Source organism: Lepidochelys kempii, chromosome 20 (assembly GCF_965140285.1).
Source record: "Lepidochelys kempii isolate rLepKem1 chromosome 20, rLepKem1.hap1, whole genome shotgun sequence".
NCBI lineage: Eukaryota > Metazoa > Chordata > Testudines > Cheloniidae > Lepidochelys > Lepidochelys kempii.
Window position 1 is genome coordinate 13,417,764 of NC_136399.1, and position 27,952 is coordinate 13,445,715.

The 27,952-nt window shown below is 51.3% G+C and overlaps 2 protein-coding genes across 2 annotated transcripts in view; one reads left to right on the forward strand and one right to left on the reverse strand.

Moving 5' to 3' along the window:
• LOC140900690 (E3 ubiquitin-protein ligase TRIM58) overlaps window positions 1–27,952 on the reverse strand; it is a 496,272-nt gene that overhangs the window by 94,585 nt on the left and 373,735 nt on the right. The gene's annotated exons all lie outside the window — the stretch shown is intronic.
• Window positions 194–27,936, forward strand: LOC140900691 (cAMP-dependent protein kinase catalytic subunit alpha). The gene is given in 12 exon segments (XM_078849641.1): window positions 194–320; window positions 323–376; window positions 17,590–17,651; window positions 19,030–19,158; window positions 19,338–19,436; window positions 24,051–24,133; window positions 25,032–25,153; window positions 25,401–25,501; window positions 25,618–25,740; window position 25,806; window positions 26,883–27,044; window positions 27,809–27,936. Coding segments are annotated over 12 exon segments (1,191 nt in total).

The following is a 27,952-nucleotide window of genomic DNA, read 5'->3' on the forward strand; positions in this document are numbered from 1 at the left end:
GCAATCAGCTCAAACCCCCTATCTCTGTCGTGAGTGGAGGAGTTTTGCTGAGGCTTGGGGCCATCCCTCTAGTCCCTGATCCTGCTGTCTTCTCCGCTGCTGGGTAATGACCAAGGCTGGAGGATTCCTGGATCGGGGCTGAGCTTCGCGTCGACTCTGGTTGTGAGGGCCAGGGAAGGAGGGAGATAAATAAATGAAGGGAAACATGAGCCATGGAGCAGAAATGACCTGCCCCAACCCCAGCAGGCACAAAGGCGCTAAGGTGTCACTGCTTCAGAAGCTGGAGAGCCTGGCTGGGCGGATCTTCTACTGGGGGCCCCGGCCAGTAGCGAGACAGCCCATGTGTCCAAGCACACTGTCGCCGGGAATGAGCAGAGTGAGTTGGGATGGGAGCCCTGTTGGTAGGACCACGTGCAGCCCCAGATCCCAGGGGGTTGGGCTGCCGTGATTCAGTGCTGGGGAAAAGAGATGCAGCATCTGAGTCCTAGTGGGGATGCAGGGGGGTCCCTGTGATGCAGGCGCCATTGAACATTGTGGTGGCTTCTGTGGGGAAGTCACGGATTGAGTCTGGTCTGCCCAGCTCCCTCATGGAAAGGTTCCCTGCGGGGCAGGGTCGAGGTGAGGGGGAAGCTCACTCAGCCCCTGCTTCTGTATTGGTCATAGTGGTTAAAGGCTGGGAGGCAGGGCTCCTGCGTTCTGTCCCTGGCTCTGGGCGGCGAGTGTTGTCTAATGGTTAGAGTAGGGCTGAAGGAATCAGGACTCCTGGGTTCTGTTCCAGCTCAGGGAGAGCAGAGTCTAGTGGTCGGAGCAGGGACAGTACAGGGTATCTGTACTGAGGGACCGTACAGGATTGTTTCAGTATTAAGCATCCACGGGGAGGGAGCCTCCAGCCTTTCCCTTGCGGGCAATGACCCTTCTGGCTATCCGATCTCTGGCTGGTGGTGGATGAATTTCCCTTTACGCTATTCCAGTCCCCCCTTCCACTGCCAGAGCCCTTGCTGCTGCTTCCCTTGTCTCAGAGCAGCAGAAAGCAGCTTCCCCTCCTTAGCCAGCCTGACACTGTCTCCCAGCGTGATCTGCAGCCGAGGTACAGCTGGGCGAGGGATTGATCAAAGAGGGCGGGGCTCTCTCCAGCTTTTAAACTTTGGCTCCTCCCCTCACGCTCATGGCTCGGCTCCAGAGCTGTGTTTATTGAGTGTGGCATTAAATCTGGCCACTGGGAAATCGATCAGGGCTGCTGCTGCATCAGCTTTCCAGCCCTGGGGTAAAAGTTCTGTCCTTCATCTGTTCCGATAGCGGGCGGTGGGGGTGAGGCAGCGTGCTGGCATCGGGATCGGAAACTCCAGGAACTCCGTGCCAGATCCGGCTGTAGCGTGGTGCTCTCTGGATGGGGGGATCCGGGCGGCAAAACAAGAAATAGATCAAAACAAGAAATAGATCAGATTTGTTAAGTACTCATTTGCCTCCTCCCCTGTCTAGGGGACTCATTCCTCTAGGTCACACTGCAGTCACTCACAGAGAAGGTGCAGCGAGGTAAATCTAGCCATGTATCAATCAGAGGCCAGGCTAACCTCCTTGTTCCAATAAGAACGATAACTTAGGTGCACCATTTCTTATTGGAACCCTCCGTGAAGTCCTGCCTGAAATACTCCTTGATGTAAAGACACCCCCTTTGTTGATTTTAGCTCCCTGAAGCCAACCCTGTAAGCCATGTCGTCAGTCATCCCTCCCTCTGTCAGAGCAACGGCAGACAATCGTTCCGCGCCTTTTTTCTGTGCGGACGCCATACCAAGGCAAGCATGGAGGCCGCTCAGCTCACTTTGGCAATTAGGAGCACATTAAACACCACACGCATTATCCAGCAGTATATGCAGCACCGGAACCTGGCAAAGCGATACCGGGCGAGGAGGCGACGTCGGCGCGGTCACGTGAGTGATCAGGACATGGACACAGATTTCTCTGAAAGCATGGGCCCTGCCAATGCACGCATCATGGTGCTAATGGGGCAGGTTCATGCTGTGGAACGCCGATTCTGGGCTCGGGAAACAAGCACAGACTGGTGGGACCGCATAGTGTTGCAGGTCTGGGACGATTCCCAGTGGCTGCAAAACTTTCGCATGCATAAGGGCACTTTCATGGAACTTTGTGACTTGCTTTCCCCTGCCCTGAGGCACATGAATACCAAGATGAGAGCAGCCCTCACAGTTGAGAAGCGAGTGGCGATAGCCCTGTGGAAGCTTGCAATGCCAGACAGCTACCGGTCAGTTGGGAATCAATTTGGAGTGGGCAAATCTACTGTTAGGGCTGCTGTGATGCAAGTAGCCCACGCAATCAAAGATCTGCTGATATCAAGGGTAGTGACCCTGGGAAATGTGCAGGTCATAGTGGATGGCTTTGCTGCAATGGGATTCCCTAACTGTGGTGGGGCCGTAGACGGAACCCATATCCCTATCTTGGCACTGGAGCACCAAGCCGCCGAGTACATAAACCGCAAGGGGTACTTTTCGATAGTGCTGCAAGCTCTGGTGGATCACAAGGGACGTTTCACCAACATCAACGTGGGATGGCCGGGAAAGGTGCATGATGCTCGCATCTTCAGGAACTCTGGTCTGTTTCAAAAGCTGCAGGAAGGGACGTTATTCCCAGACCAGAAAATAACTGTTGGGGATGTTGAAATGCCTATAGTTATCCTTGGGGACCCAGCCTACCCCTTAATGCCATGGCTCATGAAGCCGTACACAGGCAGCCTGGACAGTAGTCAGGAGCTGTTCAACTACAGGCTGAGCAAGTGCAGAATGGTGGTAGAATGTGCATTTGGACATTTAAAGGCGCGCTGGCGCAGTTTACTGACTCGCTTAGACCTCAGCGAAACCAATATTCCCACTGTTATTACTGCTTGCTGTGTGCTCCACAATATCTGTGAGAGTAAGGGGCAGACGTTTATGGCGGGGTGGGAGGTTGAGGCAAATCGCCTGGCTGCTGGTTACGCGCAGCCAGACACCAGGGCGGTTAGAAGAGCACAGGAGGGCGCGGTACGCATCAGAGAAGCTTTGAAAACCAGTTTCATGACTGGCCAGGCTACGGTGTGAAAGTTCTGTTTGTTTCTCCTTGATGAAACCCCCCGCCCCTTGGTTCACTCTACTTCCCTGTAAGCTAACCACCCGCCCCTCCTCCCTTCAATCACCGCTTGCAGAGGCAATAAAGTCATTGTTGCTTCACATTCATGCATTCTTTATTCATTCATCACAAAAATAGGGGGATGACTACCAAGGTAGCCCAGGAGGGGTGGTGGAGGAGGGAAGGAAAATGCCACACAGCACTTTAAGCACAGCACTTTAAAAGTTTACAACTTTAAAATTTATTGAATGACAGCCTTCTTTTTTTTGGGCAATCCTCTGTGGTGGAGTGGCTGGTTGGCCGGAGGCCCCCCCACCGCATTCTTGGGCGTCTGGGTGTGGAGGCTATGTAACTTGGGGAGGAGGGCGGTTGGTTACAGAGGGGCTGCAGTGGCAGTCTGTGCTCCAGCTGCCTTTGCTGCAGCTCAACCATACACTGGAGCATACTGGTTTGGTCCTCCAGCAGCCTCAGCATTGAATCCTGCCTCCTCTCATCACGCTGCCGCCACATTTGAGCTTCAGCCCTCTCTTCAGCCCGCCACTTACTCTCTTCAGCCCGCCACCTCTCCTCCCGGTCATTTTGTGCTTTCCTGCACTCTGACATTATTTGCCTCCATGCATTCGTCTGTGCTCTGTCAGTGTGGGAGGACAGCATGAGCTCGGAGAACATTTCATCGCGAGTGCGTTTTTTTTTCTTTCTAAGCTTCACTAGCTTCTGGGAAGGAGAAGATCTTGTGATCATTGAAACACATACAGCTGGTGGAAAAAAAAAAGGGACAGCGGTATTTAAAAAGACACATTTTATAAAACAGTGGCTACACTCTTTCAGGGTAATCCTTGCTGTTAACATTTCATACACAGCACATGTGCTTTCGTTACAAGGTCGCATTTTGCCTCCCCCCACTGCGTGGCTACCCCCTCAACCCTCAACCCTCCCCCCTCCCTGTGGCTAACAGCGGGGAACATTTCTGTTTAGCCACAGGCAAACAGCCCAGCAGGAATGGGCTCCTCTGAGTGTCCCCTGAAGAAAAGCACTCTATTTCAACCAGGTGACGATGAATTATATCTCACTCTCCTGAGGATAACACAGAGAGATAAAGAACGGATGTTGTTTGAATGCCAGCAAACATACACTGCAATGCTTTGTTCTACAATGATTCCCGAGTACGTGTTACTGGCCTGGAGTGGTAAAGTGTCCTACCATGAAGGACACAATAAGGCTGCCCTCCCCAGAAACCTTTTGCAAAGGCTTTAGGAGTACATCTAGGAGAACCGCGAATGCCAGGGCAAAGTAATCCTTTCACATGCTTGCTTTTAAACCATGTATATAGTATTTTAAAAGGTACACTCACCAGAGGTCCCTTCTCCGCCTGCTGGGTCCAGGAGGCAGCCTTGGGTGGGTTCGGGGGGTACTGGTCCAGGGTGAGAAACAGTTCCTGGCTGTCGGGAAAACCCGTGTCTCCGCTTGCTTGCTGTGAGCTATCTACAACCTCATCATCATCTTCTTCGTCCCCAAAACCTGCTTCCGTATTGCCTCCATCTCCATTGAAGGAGTCAAACAACACGGCTGGGGTAGTGGTGGCTGAACCCCCTAAAATGGCATGCAGCTCATCATAGAAGCGGCATGTTTGGGGCTCTGACCCGGAGCGGCCGTTCGCCTCTCTGGTTTTCTGGTAGGCTTGCCTCAGCTCCTTCAGTTTCACACGGCACTGCTTCGGGTCCCTGTTATGGCCTCTGTCCTTCATGCCCTGGGAGATTTTGACAAAGGTTTTGGCATTTCGAAAACTGGAACAGAGTTCTGATAGCACAGATTCCTCTCCCCAAACAGCGATCAGATCCCGTACCTCCCGTTCGGTCCATGCTGGAGCTCTTTTGCGATTCTGGGACTCCATCATGGTCACCTGTGCTGATGAGTTCTGCATGGTCACCTGCAGCTTGCCACACTGGCCAAACAGGAAATGAGATTTAAAAGTTCGCGGTTCTTTTCCTGTCTACCTGGCCAGTGCATCTGAGTTGAGAGTGCTGTCCAGAGCGGTCACAATGGAGCACTCTGGGATAGCTCCCGGAGGCCAATACCATCGAATTGTGTCCACAGTACCCCAAATTCGAGCCGGCAAGGTCGATTTAAGAGCTAATCCACTTGTCAGGGGTGGAGTAAGGAAATCGATTTTAAGAGCCCTTTAAGTCGAAATAAAGGGCTTCATTGTGTGGACGGGTGCAGGTTTACATCAATTTAACGCTGCTAAATTCGACCTAAAGTCCTAGTGTAGACCAGGGCTTAAAAGCAGGAGGTGAATTCTGCTATCATTCAGATTTTCCCTGCCCTCCTGGGTTGTGGCTCGGGGGAAATCCCAAGGCACAAGCCAGTTCTGGTCAATGGTCAGCTCATTTGGGATCTGCTTAACCCATCTGTGAGTTTAACCCTCTGAGACCCGAAGCTCACCTCTACCTGCATCTGGTTACATTATGGTAGCTCTTGAGCCCTGATTGAGCTCAGGGCCCCATTGTGCAGGGTGCTGTACATACTTCCAGTCAGAGACAGTCCCTACCCTGAACAGTGCAGAGTCTAAATAGACCTGAGTGGGGAGGGGAAACAGAGGCCTGGAGCGAGGCAGTGACTTGCCCAAGGTTAGAACCCTAGCTGCTAGGCTGCACTGCTTCTCTATGCCAGTTTCTACTAGTAGCCTTGGCTGTGATCTTGCCGTTGTGAGCTCTTTGGGGCAGGGAGCGTGGCTTCTGTTTGTACAGCACCTAGCTCAATGCAGCCGAGCCTGGTGGGGGCCTGTTGGTGCCATCAAATCATAGGCTTGACATCATTGTAACCAATCCCCATGGGAGGTGAAAACCTGGCAGCTCGTTGCGCCCAGCGGCCATCCAGCAGGAGGATGTCAGGGTTCAGGGCTCCGTATCCCTGGCTCCCACAGCCACCTGGCCTGTCCACCCCGATCACTGTAGTGAAGGTCTCAGTACTCAGCTCTCTTCCCCAGCCCGAGCGAGAGGCAGGAAAGTCGTGCACTGGCCCCTGCAATCGTTAGCAGGGTGCTGGGTGTAACGCGGACCACGTGTGCCAGACCGGGTTGTATTAGATCTTCATTAGATCCTTCGCATCAGGAGCCAGGCCCTGGATCACTTACGCTCCAGCCCCATCACCTGCCCCCTTGGGCCTCTTTCCCCACTGGGCTCATTAAAGGAAATAAAACAGTTTTTTTGGAATCTGCTTGGTGCTCACCAGAGAGAGACAGTGAGTCCTTAGTGGCAGGGAAGCTCTGCGTTTAACCCTTCAGCCACCAGCACTGGAGGGATGGGGAGGGGTGTTAGGGGGCTTATTCCTTCACCCACTTACTTCCCTGGTCCTTCTCGCATGAACAGAGAGCAACGATACCCAAAGTCCAAAGGTGCAAACAATTCGATGTTTATTGGGGTGAACTTCCAGCAAGCATGATTCCAGTTTCCTTCCTTAGTGTCCTCCTTCCCAGCTCTGACACCACAGAGCCTTACACCTGTGTCCCTGTTCCCATTCCTGCCCTTAGCAAAACATTATTTCAATTTCCTTACCCCCATTCCCTGTTCCCATTTCCCCCTTTAGCAAAACATGATTGCAATTTCCTTACCCCCATTCCCTGTTCCCATCTCCCACCCCCACCCACTCACTTCCTCATTGACTACAGATTATATAGTAAAACTTGAGTTCTGCTTAGCTATACCTTAACCAATCATTTTCCTGAAATTTAACTAACCAATCCTAACATATTGTAACATGATTATGTACCCAATTATATCCCACCACCTTAATTAGTTTACACCCAGCAAAATTAATTATACAGCAGACAGGAACGATCACAGAACCAGACAGAGATTATACAGACAAACAATAGCAAAGTGGGAACTATAATGACAAAACAATACAGAAGTGAGGATTTCACATCCCAGCTATTGATAAGTGAGTTCTTGCCAGACAGGATGCTATCAAACTAAGTTTTCTTTTACATTTTCTAGACACTTCCCTTTCTCTGGAGGTGATAGGCACTATCAGGACAGGATTGTATTCCTAACAGCCAAATAGCACCTTATTTCAGTGTGACTAGTTTGGAATGTGAGGATGTGACCATTCACTTCCCAGCTTATGGCTGCCTCTGCTGCTTAGCCAAAGGCCTTAGCCTAAGAACAGGGCCTCAGACTGTCACAGTAAGAGAAGGCCCTTACACCAGCAGACAGTGATTTTGATTCTTCTTTTATACCTCTAGAACTAGCCAAGTGATAAGACCTAAATTCTTAAAGTACAGGCCTTTGCCGACAGGCCTGTACATCTATATCCTAACAAGGGGGTGGATTCTCCTCGGTTCTGCCCAGGTGAGATGGAGTTTACACTGTGGGAAATCGGGATCTGGAGCAGCTGGGGGCATGAGATGGGCGGGATGTAGCTGGAATCAGAATAAGGCCTGGGGCTGCACTAGTGGCGGTTCTTTCCTGTGGTGCTTGCAGCTTGCCCCGCCCCTCCCCCCATCCTGGTCAGGCGTCATCCCAGTGGAAACCCTCCAATGGCCAGAAATGGTATCCAATGCGGAAAGTGGGGCTGAGGCAGGTTGCTAACGTGCATCTAGTGGCCTGGGGGAACAGGCCTCAAAGGGCTTAAAATCTAAATCCATGATGGCAGGTGATGATGCTTGGCTAAGAGGGAGGACGGAGGGGAGTGGAACAAGCCCATGGGGGAGCTGTCAACACGTTTGTTCCTATCGGACAATCATCGCTCGGGCACGCAAGGGCGGAATCTTTGTGGCAGTTAACTCCGGTGCCATTCTCCCTCCCTGAGTTTTCGCCTGTAGTTTCAGGATCTCTTTGCTGTTGTACAGTGTCCTGAAACAGCTGCCCTGTTTCACCCCAGAGGTGACTGCATTTTGGTGGTGGATGAAATGATCCTTTTAGTGACCACTTAGTATTGGCTGCTGTGGAAGCTTTGCCTTCAGGAGTCCTGACCCCCTGTCAGTTACACTCCAAATGGCAGGGGGAATGAGCCTGCTTTTAAATTCTGGCTGCATTCCAAGATGACCAGTCCCTGTAAACCTCTAATTTGCTCTTCACCATTCATGCCCTTTGTGCCTCTGGGGTGTGGTGAAATTCGATTAGTCAATTTCACTTTGTTTCTGATTTCTCCTGTGTTGATTTGCAGAGGCTGGGGGCCCAACACTGGTTTTGGAGGCAGAGACTTTAAAGTTTTGTCAAACCAGCCCCCCTCCCCCAAATAGGGGGAAAGTTGTGTGACGTTTTGTAACCCTGGCCTTGTGCAACTCAATTGTTTTTCTTACGCACCTGGCCCTGATCCTGCAACGGGATTTCAGAAACAAGCCTAATCTGTCCTCTCTAGGTTCTTATTCTGCTGTTATCACCGCAGTATCTGAATGCCTTCCAGTCGTGCATTAAATGATGTGACTTCACATCTGTCATGTGGCTTGTTCTCTCATCTTCTCCCTTGAAGGAGAAGTGAGGGCAGTGGAGTGTCTTGTCGTTTTTGAGGTTCTGGTAGGTCAAAGAAACACGTCTGGATTTGGGATGGTCCCTGGTTCATGTGGCAGGTAGTTCCACAGTCTACAACCAGACCCTGAGGAAACTCTGTCTCCTGCACAGCTGAACTTCACCGTGGTGGTAGGTGCCATTGTACCAATGAAGTAGAGTTGTCAGCCATTATCTTTCTGTCAAAGTCGAACGCTCATTTAGATCCCCCTTGGCGCAGGCCATGGAGGCCTTGAAGATGGGGACTGAGAACTTGAACTTGGTTTGAAAGGCAGAGGCTCTAAGGTGAAGCATGAGGTTGGAAGCTGCTACCCACAAGCTGGCGTGCGTTAGGTTTCTGTAATCACAAATGTTGGGCCTAAGACTTGTCATGTCTCTTTAAGAGGAGTCTGCCCTCTGATTAGGAGACTCAGCTCTCTTCCAGATAACTCTGATCTCTCCTAATTACAGGTCCCTAGAGCCCTGGTGCTAGGCCCTGCTGGGCTTTGAATCAGGCTCTGATTTCCCTTCAACACAGAATGGCTTTGTTAACCAGATCTGTGGTCCTAAGTGGTCTGACCTTGTACATTTTCCTTTCTGTGTATCGGGGTTGATCCCTGTCCCAGGTATTTGAATAATACCTCGTGCTGCTGCATTGGATACAAGAGAACTGGGTGCATTGTGATAAGCAAGAGTGCAGTCTAGCGGTCAGAGTAAGGAATGGGAGTTGGTATTCCTGGCTCTGGGATGGAGAGTGGGATCCAGTGGTTAGAGCAGGGGACTGAGAATCAGAACTCCTGGGTTCTATTCCCAGCTCTGGGAGAGGAGTGGAGTCTAGTGGTTGGGGGTGGAGAGCTGAGAGTCAGGACTCTTGGTGCTCTTTTCAATTCTTCCACTTCCTGTGCAACAGTGGGCAAGGTCATGTCTCCCTGCCTCGGTTTCCCTTCCCATAAAAAAGGGAATAGTACCTACCTCCTGGAAGGATTAAGGAGGTTAAGGTTTTGCTCAGTTTGTTGAAAGGTGGTACAAAAGATTAGCGGTATGAAAACATCTCCATTAGCCAGCTATCCTCTGGTGTTTATCCTGGCGCAGGTCAGTATGTTAGTCTATTGTGTAATTAGAGAGTCAATTAGTTTCATATGCCAGATTCGTGCCATCTGACAAAACTGACATGAATAGAAATGCATTAATGGGTCTTTAAAGGGGCTCTCTCAGCTGAAAGGCCACTGAGCTGGAAAGGAATGGCTACAAAACCTCAGGGTTATTAGAACAAGAGGATTCTAAAAATCCAGGTTGCCATTTACTATTTATGAGTTACCATCAATGGCATGCAGGCTCCTAAAGCCTATAAGCCCTTTGGAAAATGTTACCCTGTTCCCGCTATTGCTTTTGCATAGAAGTTGCTCAGATACTAGGGAGCTGGGCACCCGTATAAAACCCTGAGATAGGTAAGTCTGTCTGCTAAGCAAAGGAAATCTCACTAGTATCAATTTCACTCCTGCTTATAGAAAAGGAGTACTTGTGGCACCTTAGAGACTAACCAATTTATTTGAGCATGAGCTTTCGTGATCTGCAGCTCACTTCATCGGATGCATACCGTGGAAACTGCAGCAGACTTTATATACACACAGGGAATATGAAACAATACCTCCTCCCACCCCACTGTCCTGCTGGTAATAGCTTATCTAAAGTGATCATCAAGTTGGGCCATTTCCAGCACAAATCCAGGTTTTCTCACCCTCCACCCCCCCACACACACACAAATTCACTCTCCTGCTGGTAATAGCCCATCCAAAGTGACAACTCTCTACACAATGTGCATGATAATCAAGTTGGGCCATTTCCTGCACAAATCCAGGTTCTCTCACCCCCTCACCCCCCTCCAAAAAACACACACACAAACTCACTATCCTGCTGGTAATAGCTCATCCAAAGTGACCACTCTCCCTAGATAAGCTATTACCAGCAGGACAGTGGGGTGGGAGGAGGTATTGTTTCATATTCTCTGTGTGTATATAAAGTCTGCTGCAGTTTCCACGGTATGCATCCGATGAAGTGAGCTGTAGCTCACGAAAGCTCATGCTCAAATAAATTGGTTAGTCTCTAAGGTGCCACAAGTACTCCTTTTCTCCCTACAATGTGCATGATAATCAAGGTGGGCCATTTCCAGCACAAATTCAGGTTTTCTCACCCCCCCCACCCCCATACACACACAAACTCACTCTCCTGCTGGTAATAGCTCATCCAAAGTGACCACTCTCCCTACAATGTGCATGGTAATCAAGGTGGGCCATGTCCAGCACAAATCCAGGCTTCCCCCCCCCCTTTTTTTTTCCCAGGGACACACACACACACAAACTAACTCTCCTGCTGGCAATAGCTCATCCAAACTGACCACTCTCGAAGTTTAAATCCAAGTTAAACCAGAACGTCTGCGGGGGAGGGGGGGGTAGGAAAAAACAGGGGGAAATAGGCTACCTTGCATAATGACTTAGCCACTCCCAGTCTCTATTTAAGCCTAAATTAATAGTATCCAATTTGCAAATGAATTCCAATTCAGCAGTTTCTCGCTGGAGTCTGGATTTGAAGTTTTTTTGTTTTAAGATAGCGACCTTCATGTCTGTGATTGCGTGACCAGACAGATTGAAGTGTTCTCCGACTGGTTTATGAATGTTATATATCTTGACATCTGATTTGTGTCCATTTATTCTCTTACGTAGAGACTGTCCAGTTTGACCAATGTAAATGGCAGAGGGGCATTGCTGGCACATGATGGCATATATCACATTGGTGGATGTGCAGGTGAACGAGCCTCTGATAGTGTGGCTGATGTTATTAGGCCCTGTGATGGTGTTCCCTGAATAGATATGTGGGCACAGTTGGCAACGGGCTTTGTTGCAAGGATAAGTTCCTGGGTTAGTGGTTCTGTTGTGTGGTATGTGATTGTTGGTGAGTATTTGCTTCAGGTTGCGGGGCTGTCTGTAGGCAAGGACTGGCCTGTCTCCCAAGATTTGTGAGAGTGTTGGGTCATCCTTTAGGATAGGTTGTAGATCCTTAATAATGCGTTGGAGGGGTTTTAGTTGGGGGCTGAAGGTGACGGCTAGTGGCGTTCTGTTATTTTCTTTGTTAGGCCTGTCCTGTAGTAGATAACTTCTGGGAACTCTTCTGGCTCTATCAATCTGTTTCTTTACTTCCGCAGGTGGGTATTGTAGTTGTAAGAAAGCTTGACAGAGATCTTGTAGGTGTTTGTCTCTGTCTGAGGGGTTGGAGCAAATGCAGTTGTATCGCAGAGCTTGGCTGTAGACGATGGATCGTGTGGTGTGGTCAGGGTGAAAGGTGGAGGCATGTAGGTAGGAATAGCGGTTAGTAGGTTTCCGGTATAGGGTGGTGTTTATGTGACCATTGTTTATTAGCACTGTAGTGTCCAGGAAGTGGATCTCTTGTGTGGACTGGACCAGGCTGAGGTTGATGGTGGGATGGAAGTTGTTGAAATCATGGTGGAATTCCTCAAGGGCTTCTTTTCCATGGGTCCAGATGATGAAGATGTCATCAATATAGCGCAAGTAGAGTAGGGGCTTTAGGGGACGAGAGCTGAGGAAGCGTTGTTCTAAATCAGCCATAAAAATGTTGGCATACTGTGGGGCCATGCGGGTACCCATAGCAGTGCCGCTGATCTGAAGGTATACATTGTCCCCAAATGTAAAATAGTTATGGGTAAGGACAAAGTCACAAAGTTCAGCCACCAGGTTAGCCGTGACATTATCGGGGATAGTGTTCTTGACGGCTTGTAGTCCATCTTTGTGTGGAATGTTGGTGTAGAGGGCTTCTACATCCATAGTGGCCAGGATGGTGTTATCAGGAAGATCACTGATGGATTGAAGTTTCCTCAGGAAGTCAGTGGTGTCTCAAAGGTAGCTGGGAGTGCTGGTAGCGTAGGGCCTGAGGAGGGAGTCTACATAGCCAGATAATCCTGCTGTCAGGGTGCCAATGCCTGAGATGATGGGGCGCCCAGGATTTCCAGGTTTATGGATCTTGGGTAGTAGATAGAATATCCCAGGTCGGGGTTCCAGGGGTGTGTCTGTGCGGATTTGATCTTGTGCTTTTTCATGAAGTTTCTTGAGCAAATGCTGTAGTTGCTTTTGGTAACTCTCAGTGGGATCATAGGGTAAGGGCTTGTAGAAACTCGTGTTGGAGAGCTGCCGAGCAGCCTCTTGTTCATATTCTGACCTATTCATGATGACAACAGCACCTCCTTTGTCAGCCTTTTTGATTATGATGTCAGAGTTGTTTCTGAGGCTGTGGATGGCATTGTGTTCCGCATGGCTGAGGTTATGGGGCAAGTGATGCTGCTTTTCCACAATTTCAGCCTGTGCACGTCGGCGGAAGCACTCTATGTAGAAGTCCAGTCTGCTGTTTCGACCTTCAGGAGGAGTCCACCTAGAATCCCTCTTTCTGTAGTGTTGGTAGGGAGACCTCTGTGGATTAGTATGTTGTTCAGAGGTATTTTGGAAATATTCCTTGAGTCGGAGATGTCAAAAATAGGATTCTAGGTCACCACAGAACTGTATCATGTTCGTGGGGGTGGAGGGGCAGAAGGAGCGGCCCCGAGATAGAACAGCTGCTTCTGCTGGGCTGAGAGTATAGTTGGATAGGTTAACAATATTGCTAGGTGGGTTGAGGGAACCATTGCTGTGGCTCCTTGTAGCATGTAGTAGTTTAGAAAGTTTAGTGTCCTTTTTCTTTTGTAGAGAAGCAAAGTGTGCGTTGTAAATGGCTTGTCTACTTTTAGTAAAATCCAGCCACGAGGAAGTTTGTGTGGAAGGTTGGTTTTTTATGAGAGTATCCATTTTTGAGAGCTCATTCTTAATCTTTCCCTGTTTGCTGTAGAGGATGTTGATCAGGTGATTCCGCAGTTTCTTTGAGAGCGTGTGGCACAAGCTGTCAGCATAGTCTGTGTGGTATGTAGATTGTAATGGATTTTTTACCTTCAGTCCTTTTGGTACGATGTCCATCTGTTTGCATTTGGAAAGGAAGATGATGTCTGTCTGTATCTGTACAAGTTTTTTCATGCAGTTGATAGATTTCCACTCCATACAGCTAAATCCAGTGCCTTGCATAATGACAGGTTTCAGAGTAACAGCCGTGTTAGTTTGTCTTCGCAAAAAGAAAAGGAGGACTTGTGGCACCTTAGAGACTAACCAATGTATTTGAGCATGAGCTTTCGTGAGCTACAGCTCACTTCATCGGATGCATACCATGGAAACTGCAGCAGACTTTATATACACACTCCTGCTTATAGTCATTTTCACTCTAGGGCTCTCTGAGCTGCAAGAGGGGTGGGGGGCCCTTCGTCTGTTTCAAGTGGGACTTAGTTCAAAAATAATTGGAATATTTCAGGATTTGTTTTTAGACAGAATTGGCGGGTTTAACCAAAACTTAAATTTTTGGAGGCCAGATTTGAATTGGCTGCGCGTTAAATGGTTTTTTAATTACAGTAGCCCCCAGAGATATTGATTGCAACCGAGGACTTCTTGTGTCTGGGTTCTGTACAGACCTGAAATGAGCCAGTGTTTGCCCCAAAGAGCTTACAATGGAACTCCCAGAGCTTGCAATTGATTGTACAGGGGGTATCCCCTTGGAAATCAATGGGGCTTAGTGCTGGGGTCTATCCATACACTCAATTGCGGGATTGGAGCCTCAGTTAACCCTTCGTCCTGCCACAGTGCCGAGAACCTGCAGGATGGCATCTTAGCCCTGCTGGCGAAGGAGTGAAACTGACCAGTGTAGAGGCACTGTGTACGTTCCTATCCTGCCCTCACTACCATAGTGTTTGGTCACTTTTCAGTCCATGCCATAAGCAAGGTGACTCCCATCTGTCCCCTGCAGTTCATTCTTTCACCAGGGGGAGAGCTGTGTGTGCAGTGGAGGTGCTGGTTTTGGTAGGGTCTTTTTATATATGCCTGTGCTGTGCTGTTTTTATAGTGGAGAAGGCTGATCAGGGAGGGCACATAGAACTAGGAGGAAGAGGTGGGGAAGTTTGAGATGATCCCTAGATCCTGTGGCAGTCAGTTCCAGCATCGTGGATGGGCTCTCAAAGAAGCTCTGTCTCTCTCACAGAGGAGCTTCACCTGGGTGGTAGAAAGTGCCGTGGGACTGGAGGAGTGGGGCTGTCAGCCACAATCTCCATCCCAGAGCTTTCGGCTCTAGGGGTCCCTGACCCAGGCCCATGGCCTTGAAGAGAAAGAACGAGACTCTGAGATGAGAGAGGCCCAAAAAGGGAAGAAATTATTGGTGTTGGGCCAAGTGAATTAGAGGCTGGTGATGCAGAGAAGATTCCTTCATCACTGACTGGGGCTGCTCCCAGTTTATGTAACTGGTTAGCAGAGCCTCACAAGTCTTCCTAGACCTCCAGAAGAAGGCAGAATGGCTGATCTCCCCTCCCAAGGCATTGATCTGGTGTGGATGGTGCCAGGGAAGAACAGTGGGGGGAGGGGTATTGCAGGTCAGGGCAACTGCACCTGTATTTGCCCCTCATGATCCAGCCAGGGAAGCCACTTAGGCTTCTGGATCCCAGTGATCACCTCTCTTGGGCAGAGACCTGGATCTCTCTCCTTCCGGGGGATTTCCAGGCTGCAGAGCTCCCTGCCTACACTGTGCGCTCCCCAGCAAGCCAGGCTGCCTGAACTGGCCTGCTTTTCCCTCCTTCCTCAGAGGCTACAAACAGCCCAGTCTCCACGGGTATAAGATACCACACAGCTGTTAGCAAGCACATTGATTCTTAAGGTAAAAGCATTGTAGGGAAAACCTCTTAAAAACCAGCAAAGAACCAACACGCCTGCTAATAAGCTTTCCAAAGATCACCCTGCTTCCAGCCAGGTAACTCACAGGCAGTGGGTTTCTCCTCGGGGAGCGGCTTCCAGCGGTTGAGGTTTTGCACAACCAGAGGCGTTACATTTGCATACCCCTCCCCTTAGAGATTTCCTGGGAAATGTACTTAACTTTAAAAAGCCCCATAGTTTCAGATGGTCCCTCAAAGCCCATAACCCTTCCCTGGGTTTCCATCGGAGACGTCACATACAGTCCCACAATAATACATAACCGCCTGCCTTTGTAATACAATGAACTGCTAAGCTACTTAAACTTAGTTCTGTAAGGTACAGCCAGGATAGTGCAGGGAAATTGTCTTCTCTGTCCCATGTCCATGCAAGGATCCCTCTTCCCCGCCCCCTTGGGGCTGGGGTCGATGGTGGGAGACAGTGGCTGGTGAGGCAAGCCTGTTTCTATAAATAATCCGGAGAGAGTAGGAGACAAAGTGAAAGTAGGTCAGACAGACTGAGCATCTGGGGGAAGCAGATGTGAATTCAATCCCGCTCTGTGGGGCTCCACGGGAGATGGGCTGTGGGGACTAGAGGGTGAAGGGAGTGTGGGCGGGGGTAGTTAGCCAGCAAATAGCTGATCCCCAGAACGCTTTCAGGGCTGCCCTGCCCTGTCCTGTGGGATCAGGGGAATCACCGTAATCTTGATCTCCTTCCCTCCAGCAGTGAATCAGTCACATCTGTAGGATGTTGTTCTGCTTCGCTGGTGCATTTCAGGCCCTCGCCTAGCCTATTTCTCAGCCCTTTCTTTAGGGCAGGGATGACAGGACTAGAGCGCGGTGATGCCGGGTTTCCACAGAAGTTTTGCTCTTTAGCGATTAAAGTGGGGGGCACCTGGGGTTCTGTCCCCAGCTCTGGGAAGGGAGTGGGTTGTAGTGGAGAGAGTGGGGCAGCAGGGAGTTGACTCCTGGGTTGTGCATCTGTGACCACAAGAACTGCAGCACCTAGATCTGGATCTAGGCTTTTAGCTTGTCCCCTCCCTGGCATCTCAGCACCAATGATCCCTGGTGGAGGCAATTAACTTTATGCACCTCGGGTGTGGGGGAGACTTGCCTGTGATGGTGGGGGCAGGGGTGAGCTCTGGGTTCAAAGCCACCCCCTGCTGCTGCTCTGTGCTTGTCCTCGCTGCTGCAGCCATTCAAATCCCGTGGGCATCTCTTGCACTGTTAGGAGCTGCAGGACTTGTCCCTGTTGGGAGCAGCAGGAGGCAGCGAAGATAAAAGGGGCTCTCAGTACCAAATATCCCTCCAAATGCTGCAGATTGCTTCAACCCCCATCCCGCTTCCTCCCTCCCATGGTTCTGGGATCTGGCAGCAAGGACAGGGAGCCCGGATGGCGAAGGAAGGTTCACCTGGCTGGATGCCAGAGAGTGGGACACTTGGCTGGTCCCAGGCTGCTGCTGTGGAGGCTGTGGCAGGTTGTTTTAACCCCTTTGTGGGCAAAGCCCAACTGGGGTTTGCGACTTTCACGGCTGCCTTCTGCAGCTCTGTGTGTGTGCACGGAGCACCCCCTTGTGGGCTGTTGGTGTCATTGATCTGTGATGCCTGCATGGTTGAGAGAAGGCTACACACAGGCCTCTGCCCTTTGAGCTAAGGGGGAATCTCCTTCCCCTTCACCCCCCTTTGCTGGCAGCAGTAGTAGATCCCGAATCCTCCCATTAGGGCAACTTGATCCATGCACCTTAACGTCCTTTCGCTGGAGGGTTGTACGAGTGTCTCCTTGTGAGGTGCAGGTTCTGTGTCGAGGGGCGTGGAACAGGCACCCCAAGTGGCATGTTCAGTGGGGGGATAGAGGCACAAGTGCATCCCCTTGGTGCTGGGGGCTGCATTAGCCCTCCCTGACGGGGCTGTTTGGTGTGTCCAGGGGCATGGGGGTGGGGATGTTGCGGGAGCACCGCCACATGGACCTCTCCCTAGCCAATCCCACCTGAGCCGCCCTTTATAGCCAATGAGGCACCACCATCCTGCTGATATGCTTAAAATCCCCGTCCCCTTTGTGACTGTGTGCCTCTTTGCTGAGTGGGGCGGGGCCTGAAAGGGGAGCTCTGTCCCCCAGGCTGGGTGCGCCCCCTCCTGACTCCTCACGCTGCTCCCTCTCTCTTTCCCTTACAGTGGAGGAGGTCTTAGCCAAAGCCAAAGAAGACTTCCTTAAGAAATGGGAGAGCCCCTCTCAGGTACTGTGCCCCCAACCCAGATCACACCCCCCGCAATCAAGGCCTTTGCAGCCCCAGGCTGATTACTCCACAGTCACCCCCTAGATCTCTTTCCCCATCACTGAGCCACCTTGCCACACAGCCTCCTCTGATGGTCTGGGGGCTGTTTTTGTTCCTGGGGGGCGGGGCTGAGTGGACCATGTTGCTCTCCCCCCGGCCCCCCCAATCTGCCCTCTGGTAACTGGAGGGCCAAGAACTCTGTAGGTTCAACTCCACTCTGCTGAGGGAGGGGGACACAAACCATGTGGGACTCCTCCTGATCCAGCCTGTGTCCCCCATCCTCCTTCTGAGGCTCCAGCGTGGTCGTCCAGCTCAGCCCAGCCCCAGATTGGCTCCCAGGGGGGTTGTGCTAACAGGGACCCTGTTCAAAGGGCCTCCATTTGCTGCTTACGCTTGAGTGCAATGCCCCAGTGCCCTGGGTCTGTCCCCACTGGAAATCCCGCCTGGGGTGGTTGTGGGTAATTCCTGAGGCAGATTCTGGTCCCTCTGCAGCACTGTCACTTTGCTAGTCCTACCGCACACCCTGTGTCATTAACGCCATGGCACTGATGGAGAAACTGAGGCCCAGAGGGGAAAGGGACTTGGTCATGGGTATAGGAAGTTGGTGGCAGAACTAGGAAGAGATCTTTTGACTCCTAGTCTCCTGCCCTCTGACCACTACACTTCACTCCCTCTCCTCACAGACCGAGGGATAGAACCCAGGAGTCCTGACTCCCAGCCCCCCCTCCCCCCCTGCCCCACTGAATGGATCTGGGCGGGTCGCCTGTCTGGAACTGGAGTTTGGTTCTGCCCAAGGAGCAGGGAATCCCTTGTCAGTGTCTCCTTAAAAATGTAGTGGTTTCCTTTGGCGCCCTCTGGTGGTGAAATGTGACATGTACTTCATATGGATGTTCTCAAGAACAACCCCAGTGCGGGGCTAGCGGGTGCTGTGCTGCAGGGAGTGGCGGGCTCAGTAGGGGGCGATCTTCCGTCGCAGTCAGTGATGACCCTGGGGGGGCTGCCGTTCTGGTGAGCTATAAAAACCGAATCTCTGACCAGGGGCGGCTCTACCAATTTTGCTGCCCCAAGCAGTCACTGCTGAATTGCTGCTACCGGAACAGCGGCAGAGCTGCCACCAACTTGCTGCTGTGGGACATGGACTGCCACCCCATTCTGAATGCCGCCCCAAGCACCTGCTTGGAAAGCTGGTGCCTGGAGCCGGTCCTGGCTCTGACCCCCCTCATGGTCATTAAAGATCCCTCCAGTCTTGCAGTGCAAATCCCACTGTCCTGGGCAGGTTCCTTCCTGATGCCCCCAGGACCAGTCTGGCCCCACATCACGTTTGTTTTCCCCCTTCCAGAACACGGCCAGTTTGGATCAGTTTGATCGAATCAAGACCCTGGGCACGGGCTCATTTGGGAGGGTGATGCTGGTGAAACACAAAGAGACTGGGAATCACTATGCCATGAAGATCCTAGATAAACAGAAGGTAAGACGCTGAGGGCTGCCATAGAGATCTGGCCTGGGGCCGTGGAATCCCCAGTGCAGGGGAGGGATTTGGGGCTAAACCCTGCGTGGGGACGCTGGAGAGGGGAGTGCGTGGGAGGTGTAGGGGGTGCTGCGCCAGCAGAGGAAGATCTAGTGTTGCTACTTCCTTTTCTCTCCCAGGTAGTGGAGATGAAACAAATTGAGCACCCCCTCAACGAGAAATGGATCCTCCAGGCCATCAGCTTTCCATTCCTCACCAAGCTAGAGTATTCTTTCAAGGTAGGTGTCCTTCGCTTGCCAGCCCGGCCCTGGGCTCTGTCTGCCTCCGACTCCCACAATCCCCTTGATTTGTTTCCTATTTAAAACCAAAGCTGTGCTGAAGGGATCGAAGGGCACAGTCTGCATCTCTTGTATCCTGAGAACAAACCTTCCTGGTGTGACGTCTGGGATCAGGTTTGGAGCTAAGAAAAATCAGTTTGGATCATTCCCCTTTTTCACTCTCTTCTGTTCTGCTTTTGACTCCAGGTTTTGAACAGTGATACTTCCCCCACGCAACCTGGTCAGTTTTGCTTTCGTTCCTAGTCAGTTTCAGTTTCCGGCTCCCATGCGCTGGCCCTAGGGCATGAGGTCTGGCTTGCAGGGGAGTCTCAGAGGAAGTCCTAACTCCATGCACAGTTGACTTTGTGGAGACTTTGAAACTATCACATGGGATCATTTCCTCCTGATGGAGTTTCTGTGAAAGCTAAAATTCAGGCCCCTGGTGATGCGGCTTGGACCCTCTTCCCTGAACCTGGATTTTGGGGCCTGTGAGCTACACCCTGTGTGTAGGGGGGAGAGCAAAGGTAGTTGTCCCTTAGAGCTCCACAGCACCCCCTGTGGCTGGCCTGATTAAAGAGGGGCTGGTTCTGAAGAGAGACCTGTCTCCTCGTCTGTAAGCCTGTGCTTAGTGGGTTGTAGCGAGGAAGAGTTGTCAGCTCAGAGGAGGCTACAGGATAAACTGAAGCCCCCTGCGGGAGCCTGGAGGCTAGGGTGATGGGTGTGTTAGCAGTAGGCAGTGCTGGAAGGGTCGTTTTCTTGGGGGCCCCTCATCGTCCCAGGGTTAAATAGCTTTGATCTCTGGCCCCTTGTCCGCAGAAGCTGCTACAATAGAAATATCCCACCTGCTCCGTGCCAGCTGTGTGGGGCTGGGCTGTGTAGCGCTCGGGTGACACGGTGGCACTGGGGCCAGCGGCTGCTGTCACACAGGCTGGCTCGCTGAGCCAGTCGCTTCTCCTACGACAGCGTAAAATAAATACCCCGCAGGTGTAAATGTGGGAGAACTTCATTGAAATCAATGCGATTGCTTTGGATTTATCCCACTGAGCTAGGAGTCTGGCCTGGTACGTGCTGACTGGGCGTTGGGGCCTGTCTCATTGGTAGAGGGTCAGGAAGGCCCATGTCACAGCCCAGAACGGCCTGAGCAGGGAGATCAAGGATGGGCTGCCTTCGTCCCCTTCGAGGACAGCAGGGTTCAGGCATTGTTCCCCGTATGCTCTAGGGCACCCACCTTTACCCTGGTCCTGGCTCAGGGCATCACCTCACACTCTGTGGGTTTGTAGGGTCTTTTCCCAGTGAAAGAGCCTCACACAGTAACATCCTTAACCTCTGTTTATTAACAGTTACCAGAACAGAATACACCCGCTCCGCATACAATGCCCATTACTCCCAATAAGGCAGACCAACTTTTCCTGGTGGCCAGTCGGGATCAGGTCGTCCTGGGTCTCCAGCTTCTGCCCGGTGTCACTGGCAGGGTGTTGAGGTCTGATATTGGGCTGTGTCCTGGAGCTGGTTCCAAGAACTTCCTTTTGGACCCCAGTTTATAGAGTGAAACTTGAGTCCTGCTTAGCTCTACCTTAACCCATCTTTTTATACAAGTAGTACAAAATAATTCTCTGACCAATCCGAACATAGTGTGAAACAATTCTTTACCCAGTCGGATCCCACCACCTTAGTTGATGTACACCTAGCAAAATTAGTTATGTAACAGAAACAATCAAAGAACCAGACAGAAAGCAGACAGATAAACAATAGAGAAGTGGGGACCAGCAAGGAAAACAATAAAGAAGTAGAGATTTCACACCCGCACTGCTGATAAGTGATTCCTTTGAACATCCTAAGATCTGTTTCTTTGCCTGGTGATGGTGGGTCCTAGTAGGACAGAATTGCCTTCTGAACAGCCCGATATTACCTTGTTTTGATATAATTTAGCTGGAATGTGAGGATGTGACTTTCTGCTTCTTGGCTGCTGGCTCCTGCTCTCCTAATGCGGCTGCAGAAAAAGGTCTCTGACCGTCCAGCACGGGGCACTGTGCCCATGCCCCGGCTGGACCCTCTCTTCAGGGCTAGCTGGAAATTGACCCTGGGCTCGAGGGCAGGGGCAGTGGTCTCTGCTGGCTTGTGCGCGGGTGCTTAGTGCTCATGTTCTCATCACTGAGCCGGGTCGGCTTTCACTAGCAGAATGTTTCAGAGGGGCAGCCGTGTTAGTCTGTATCAGCAAAAACGAGGAGTCCTTGTGGCACCTTAGAGACTAACAAATTTATTTGGGCATAAGCTTTCGTGGGCTAAAACCCACTTCATCAAATACAAGGAGTGGAAAATACAGTAGAGAGGGAAAATTCACAGCCCCCCAACGTGAAGCAAAAACTCACCAGCAACTACACACCACACAACAAAAACACTAACCCAGGAACCAATCCCTGCAACAAATCCCGTTGCCAACTCTGTCTGCATATCTATTCAAGGGATACCATCATAGGACCTAACCACATCAGCCACACCATCAGGCTCGTTCACCTGCACATCTACCAATATGATATATGCCATCATGTGCCAGCAATGCCCCTCTGCCATGTCCATTGGCCAAACCAGACAGTCTCTACGCAGAAGAATAAATGGACACGTTAGAGAGCTTATTCCTTCACTCTCCCTGTTCCCTGGTCCTTCTCGCATGAACAGAGAGCAACAATACCCGAAGTCCAAAGGTGCAAACAATTCGATGTTTATTGGGGTGAACTTCCAGCAAGCTTAAATCCAAGTTCCTTTTTCCTTATTTTTGAATCCCAACTTACTTCCTGTTTGTCCCTAATTTATATAGTAATATTCCTAGCTATACCTTAACCAATCATTCTACTGAAATTTACCTAACCAATCCTAATATATTGTAACATGATTAGCTAACCAATTATATCCCACCACCTTAATTAGTTTACACCCAGCAAAATTAATTATACAGCAGACAGAAACAATCACAGAACCAGACAAAGACCATGCAAATAAACAATAGCAAAGTGGGAACTATAATGACAAAACAATACAGAAGTGAGGATTTCACAACTACATCTATAAAGACATAAGGGTTTCCCAGGTATGTCTATTGATAAGTGAGTTCTTACCAGACAGAAAACTATCAAACTAAATTTCCTTTTACATCTTCTAGGCTCTTCCCTTTCTCTGGTGGTGATAGATCGGACCACCTTCTTAACAGCCCCATATTGACTAGTTTGAATGTGAGGATGTGACCGTTCGCTTCCCAGCTTATGTCTGCCTCTGCTGCTTAGCCAAGGCATTGGCGTAAAAACAGGGCCTCAGACTGTCACAGTGAGAGAAGGCCCTTACACAGATTCTTTCTTGTATACCTCTATTACTAGCTAAATGATAAATATATACCTAAATTCTTAAAGTATAGGCCTTTACAGGCAGGCCTGAATATCTATATCCTAACAGCACAGATCTGACATCAAGAATTATAACATTCAAAAACCAGTAGGTGAACAGTTCAGTCTCCCTGAACACTCAATAACAGACTCAAAAGTGGCAATTCTTCAACAAAAAAACCTTCAAAAACAGACTCCCAACGAGAAACTGCAGAACTGGAATTAATTTGCAAACTGGACACCATCAAATTAGGCCTGAATAAAGGCTGGGAGTGGATAGGTCACTACAAAAACTAATTTTCCCACTGCTGATACTCACACCTTCTTGTCAATTGTTTGAAATGGGCCACCTTGATTACATTGAACTCATTAGCACTACAAAAGTGATTTTTTCGTCCCTTCTTGTCAACTGTTGAGAATAGCCCACTAGCGGAATGGCTTTGTTGGGCTCAGCGGAGTTACTTTGCAGTGGTGAGGGAGGGTGAAGCCAGCCTGGTCAATTTCACACACCGCTTTTGAGAAAAAAGAACAGCAGTACTTGTGGCACCTTAATTTGTTAGTCTCTAAGGTGCCACAAGTATTCCTGTTCTTTTTATGGATACAGACTGACACGGCTGGTACTCTGAAACCTGCTTTTGAGAAGTTTCACTTCCTGCTTCTGCTCCTTTGGCTGTCAGACCTGGCGGCAGGTTGGGTTTCCCCTTTGATCGGAGACATCAGAGCTGGGAAATCCCTCTTGGGCCTGCCCGCCCCTGCCCCTAGACCAAAGGTGGGGGAGGAGTTGAATTTTCTAGGGCTCTAGTACTAAATACTCCAAGCAAATAAACCTTGCGCCCTCTCATTAGTGAGTCTGTTCCCCAGCCGCGTCTGTGCAGCAACTCCCACTGCAGGTGTGTGCCTGGGACCTTCGGCACCAAGCGCAGCCCCTCTGGCCCTTGAGCCAAAGAAGTAACAGCAGCAGCTGGTGGCAGTAGTAGGCTGTTATCTCCCAGGCAGCAGGTGCACTGCATTGTGTGCTAGGGGGAAGCCAGGCCAGTTCATCAGGCTCCCTTGAGGAGTGTGGGGTTAGTGCCCTGAAAAGGACAGGGCTAATAAAGGAGCAGGGGTGTGGTGAGCAGCTTCATCCCGGTGTTGCAGGCACTGATGGGGGGCCAGAGTGACTCCATCCCTTGCACTCAGTTTCTGCTGCATTTCCTTCTAGGATAACTCCAATCTGTACATGGTGAAGGAATACATCCCGGACGGGGAGATGTTCTCCCACCTACGGCGGATCGGGAGGTTCAGGTGAGTGTTGCCATGGGAGCCGATGTTGGGGACAGCGTTGCTAATAGATAGAGCTGGGTCCTAATCCTGCCTCTGCCATTCACTCCTTGTGGGGATGGGGGAGAATCACTCTGTGCCTCCGTTTCCGCAGCTGTAAATTTGGGATTTAGTTGAGTAGAGAACTAGACCTTTTATCCACTAGCAGCATCTGCAGTGATGCTGGCTTTGATCCTCATGCTGCAGGGCGTGACCTGATCCCCAGCTGGGCTGGTCAGGAAGGGATTCCCCATGGAGAGAGCTGCTGAGATCTTCTGCCAGCATGAGCCACAGTCAGTGGCAGGGATGCCAGGGCCAGATGGGGCCAGGCTGGATGGAGCTGGAGGTCCATGGGGGTGTGTGTTGGGGGGAGAGGGGAGATGCTGGTCTGGGAGGGGTTTGCCAGGCTGGGTGGACTCAGGGGCTAGCAATGGTGGGTGGGATGTGTGGGCTAGGGCAGATGGGGCCACCAGGCCCAGAAGGGTTGGGGCATCTTGTCTGGGGTTGCCTGGGTAGATGGAGTCAGGGATCTATAAGGAAGGTGAAGCAGCCTCGTAGCCAGGTGGAGGGCACAGGGGGAGCGATCACCCAGCGGCGCTCCGGCGGCCGGCCTCACTTGCGCCGGGTGTCTGCAGCCGCCCTGACGCTCCCGCTGCCGAGATGCCGCCGAAGGCCCGCAGCAGGTGGAGGTTTCTTTATTTATCGCCAAGACATTCAAAAGGCGCCACTTGTGCTCAGTGGGGGAGGGGCCGCTCCCCCGTTCCCCCCCTAGCTACGCCACTGAGGTGAAGGTGGGGGCAACAGGGGGCCGAGGGTGCTGGGCTGGCTGAAAGGGGGCGGATCTGGCCCGGGATGCCCACGTTCTCCTCCCACCTCATTGCAGTGAACCTCACGCCCAGTTCTACGCTGCGCAGATCGTCCTGACCTTTGAGTATCTGCACTCGCTGGATCTCATCTACCGAAACCTGAATCCAGAGAATCTCCTGATAGACCAGCAAGGCTACACATCTTGGTGATGCCCCTCCCCCACTCCTTCCCATCTCCATCCCCATCCCAGCACTGGTTCCTGGCTCCCTGCCGTGATCTCCTGCCTGTCTAAGTCTCTCTCTGCTGCCATCCCCTTCCCAAAGCCAAGACACCCCCAGAAATGTAACACGGACAGAATACATCAATCGTCTGCTCCCCCCCCCATTCCCCTCCTGCTGTCACAGCCTCCAGGCTGATCCAGCTTCTCCCCTCTCTGTGTTTTGGCTCCAGATGACGGATTTTGGTTTTGCCAAGCAGGTGAAAGACCGAACCTGGACTCCATGTGAGAGCCCAGAATACCTGGCCCCCGAGATCATCCTCAGCAAGGTGAGCTGGGGAGGGCCTGTCCTCTGCCTGATCTCTAGCTGATCCCTGGCCACCAGGTGGTTCCTCCCGACCCCCAAATGTTCGGTGCATGACCCCAGCCTGCTTTCCCTGGGCAGGGTTATCCCAAGGCTGTGGACTGGTGGAGTCTGGGCATCTTCATCTACAAGATGGTGGCTGTTTACCTCCCATTCTTCGCGGACCAGACCATGAAGCTCCATGAGAAGATCCTCTCTGGCGAGGTATTTGGGCTGTGGGAGGGGACACTTGTGTGATTTTGTGGGGGGCAGGATTTCGCCAGCAAAAGGGTTGTGCCAAGTCTCAGTGACTGATCAGAGAGATGTTTACATGCACCACACACATGTTCATGCCCTCCCATGCTCCCCCAATCCCCAACACGTGGGCATCCTCCCTGTCATGTACCCCATTCCCCCTGCACCCCAACACATAGACCCTCCTTTGCCACATACTCCTGTTCTTCAACATATGGACATCCTCCCCATTATGTCCCCCACTCCTACGCCCCAAACATGGACCCTCCCTTGCTGTGTACCCTACTTCTCCAATACATGGACTCCATTCCCCACCCCACCACCACTGGGCTCCCTGTAACTCTCATGGGGACTCCTGGAACAGGTGATTTTGGTTTTCTTATACACTGTCGTGAATTGCAAAACTCTCCACAACTCTGCTACGTTGCAAAACTAAATGTTCCTTAAACACATCAGTCACCTCCAGGCAGTGGTAGAGCACTCATCACCATAGTAACCAAGAGCCCATAATATTCCTCTGCCCACCCCAGCGCCTTCTCGCCAAGGATCTCAAAGCACTCGTGTCGGACACGGTCAGCTTTAAACCTAGTGGGGTTTTTAAAAAGCAAAGTTGTGTGGCCTAGTGGGAACTCAACAGACCTGGGTTCTGTTCGCGGTTCTCCTACCAGCCTGCTGAGTGACTTTGAGCAAGTCACTTCTCCCTGTGCCTCAGTTTCCCCTTATGTAAAATGAGGATAGTGATGTGGCAGCCCTGTGGAGGAAAAATGCTCAATAAGAGCTGGGGAGCTGCTGCTAATTAACCATTTCAGCTCCTGTGTCAGTCCTCAGTAGCCTGAGGACTAACTTCTTGTCCACTCATTGTCCTGGAGTGTTTTTAAAGGGCTTGTTCTTTATTATTAGGTGTATTACAATAGTGCCTACAAGTCCCAGTCATGGGTCAGGACCCCATTGTGCTATAAGGCCGTACATTACTACGTGTATTATGGTAGTGCCTACGTGCCCCAGGTGTAGCCCAGGACCCCCCCTGCGCTAGGGGCTGTACATTACTAGGTGTATCTATGAATCTAGCCATGAGGGCAGGGCAGACCTCTGTCTCTCCTCCCCACCCCAAGTCCGGTTCCCGGCTTACTTCAGCTTTGACCTGAGGGACCTGCTCCAGAACCTACTGCAGGTGGACCTCACCAAACGCTTTGGCAACCTCAAGAACGGGGTCAACGACATCAAGAACCACAGGTGGTTTGCTACCACCGACTGGATCGCCATCTACCAGAGGAAGATAGGAGGGCGGCGGCAGGCAGAGGAGAGCCTGGGTAACTCCCACCTGGTGCAGCCTCCGTCAGCAGGAATTGAACCTGAGATCATCAATTCCCAGGCCTCTAGGAGCGCATTGGTTACTGGGACTCTGTAGCAGGGTGTTGTGGCTGGGTGCAACCACTAGGGGGAGATATGCTCACCCAGCATTGGTTTAAAGTCGGGAGCCCTCAGTCACCTGTTTGTAACATGGTGGCAAAAGCAAGGTCCTGTCCCCACCCCCTGAGGACAACAGCCTACTACTGTTGCTGCCAGCTAATGGCGTTATTACTCCATGTCTGGTGGGAGAGGGCTGTGCTGAAGGTCCGGATTAAAACCCTTCTGATGATGCAAGTGGGGGCTCTTACGGGGATCCAAGGGGCTCCTGCCCCGCTACCCTTCACTGATTGCAAAGTGAGAGGAGGGGGTTCTGGCTAGATAAAAGGAAGCTTGAGGAGGCGCTGATCCTGCATCCCTCACCTTGTTGCGTAGGGGCCCGATCCTGTTTCCCTTAAGAGTGCTGGGGGCCCTGATCCTGGGCTCCTAAGTGGGGTCATGGGCTCCCCCTTCCATGATTGCAAAATGTGAGGGTTTCTGGCTGGATTGGGGATGGGGGGGCTGATCCTTGCCTGCCTTGTTGCAAAGTTGGGGCCTGATCGTGCCCCCGCAGCAGACCCAGGAGTGTGTGGGGGGTGTACAAATGTTGATCCCTCACCTCGTCCCCAACCTCCCCCTCCCCTCCCTTTGCAGGTGGAAGCTCCCTTTATACCAAAGTGCAGAGGCCCTGGCGACACGAGTAACTTCGACGACTACGAGGAAGAGGAGATCCAGGTCTCCACCACTGAGCAGTGCGCCGAGGAGTTTGCTGAGTTCTAGGGCCAGCAGGGCACCC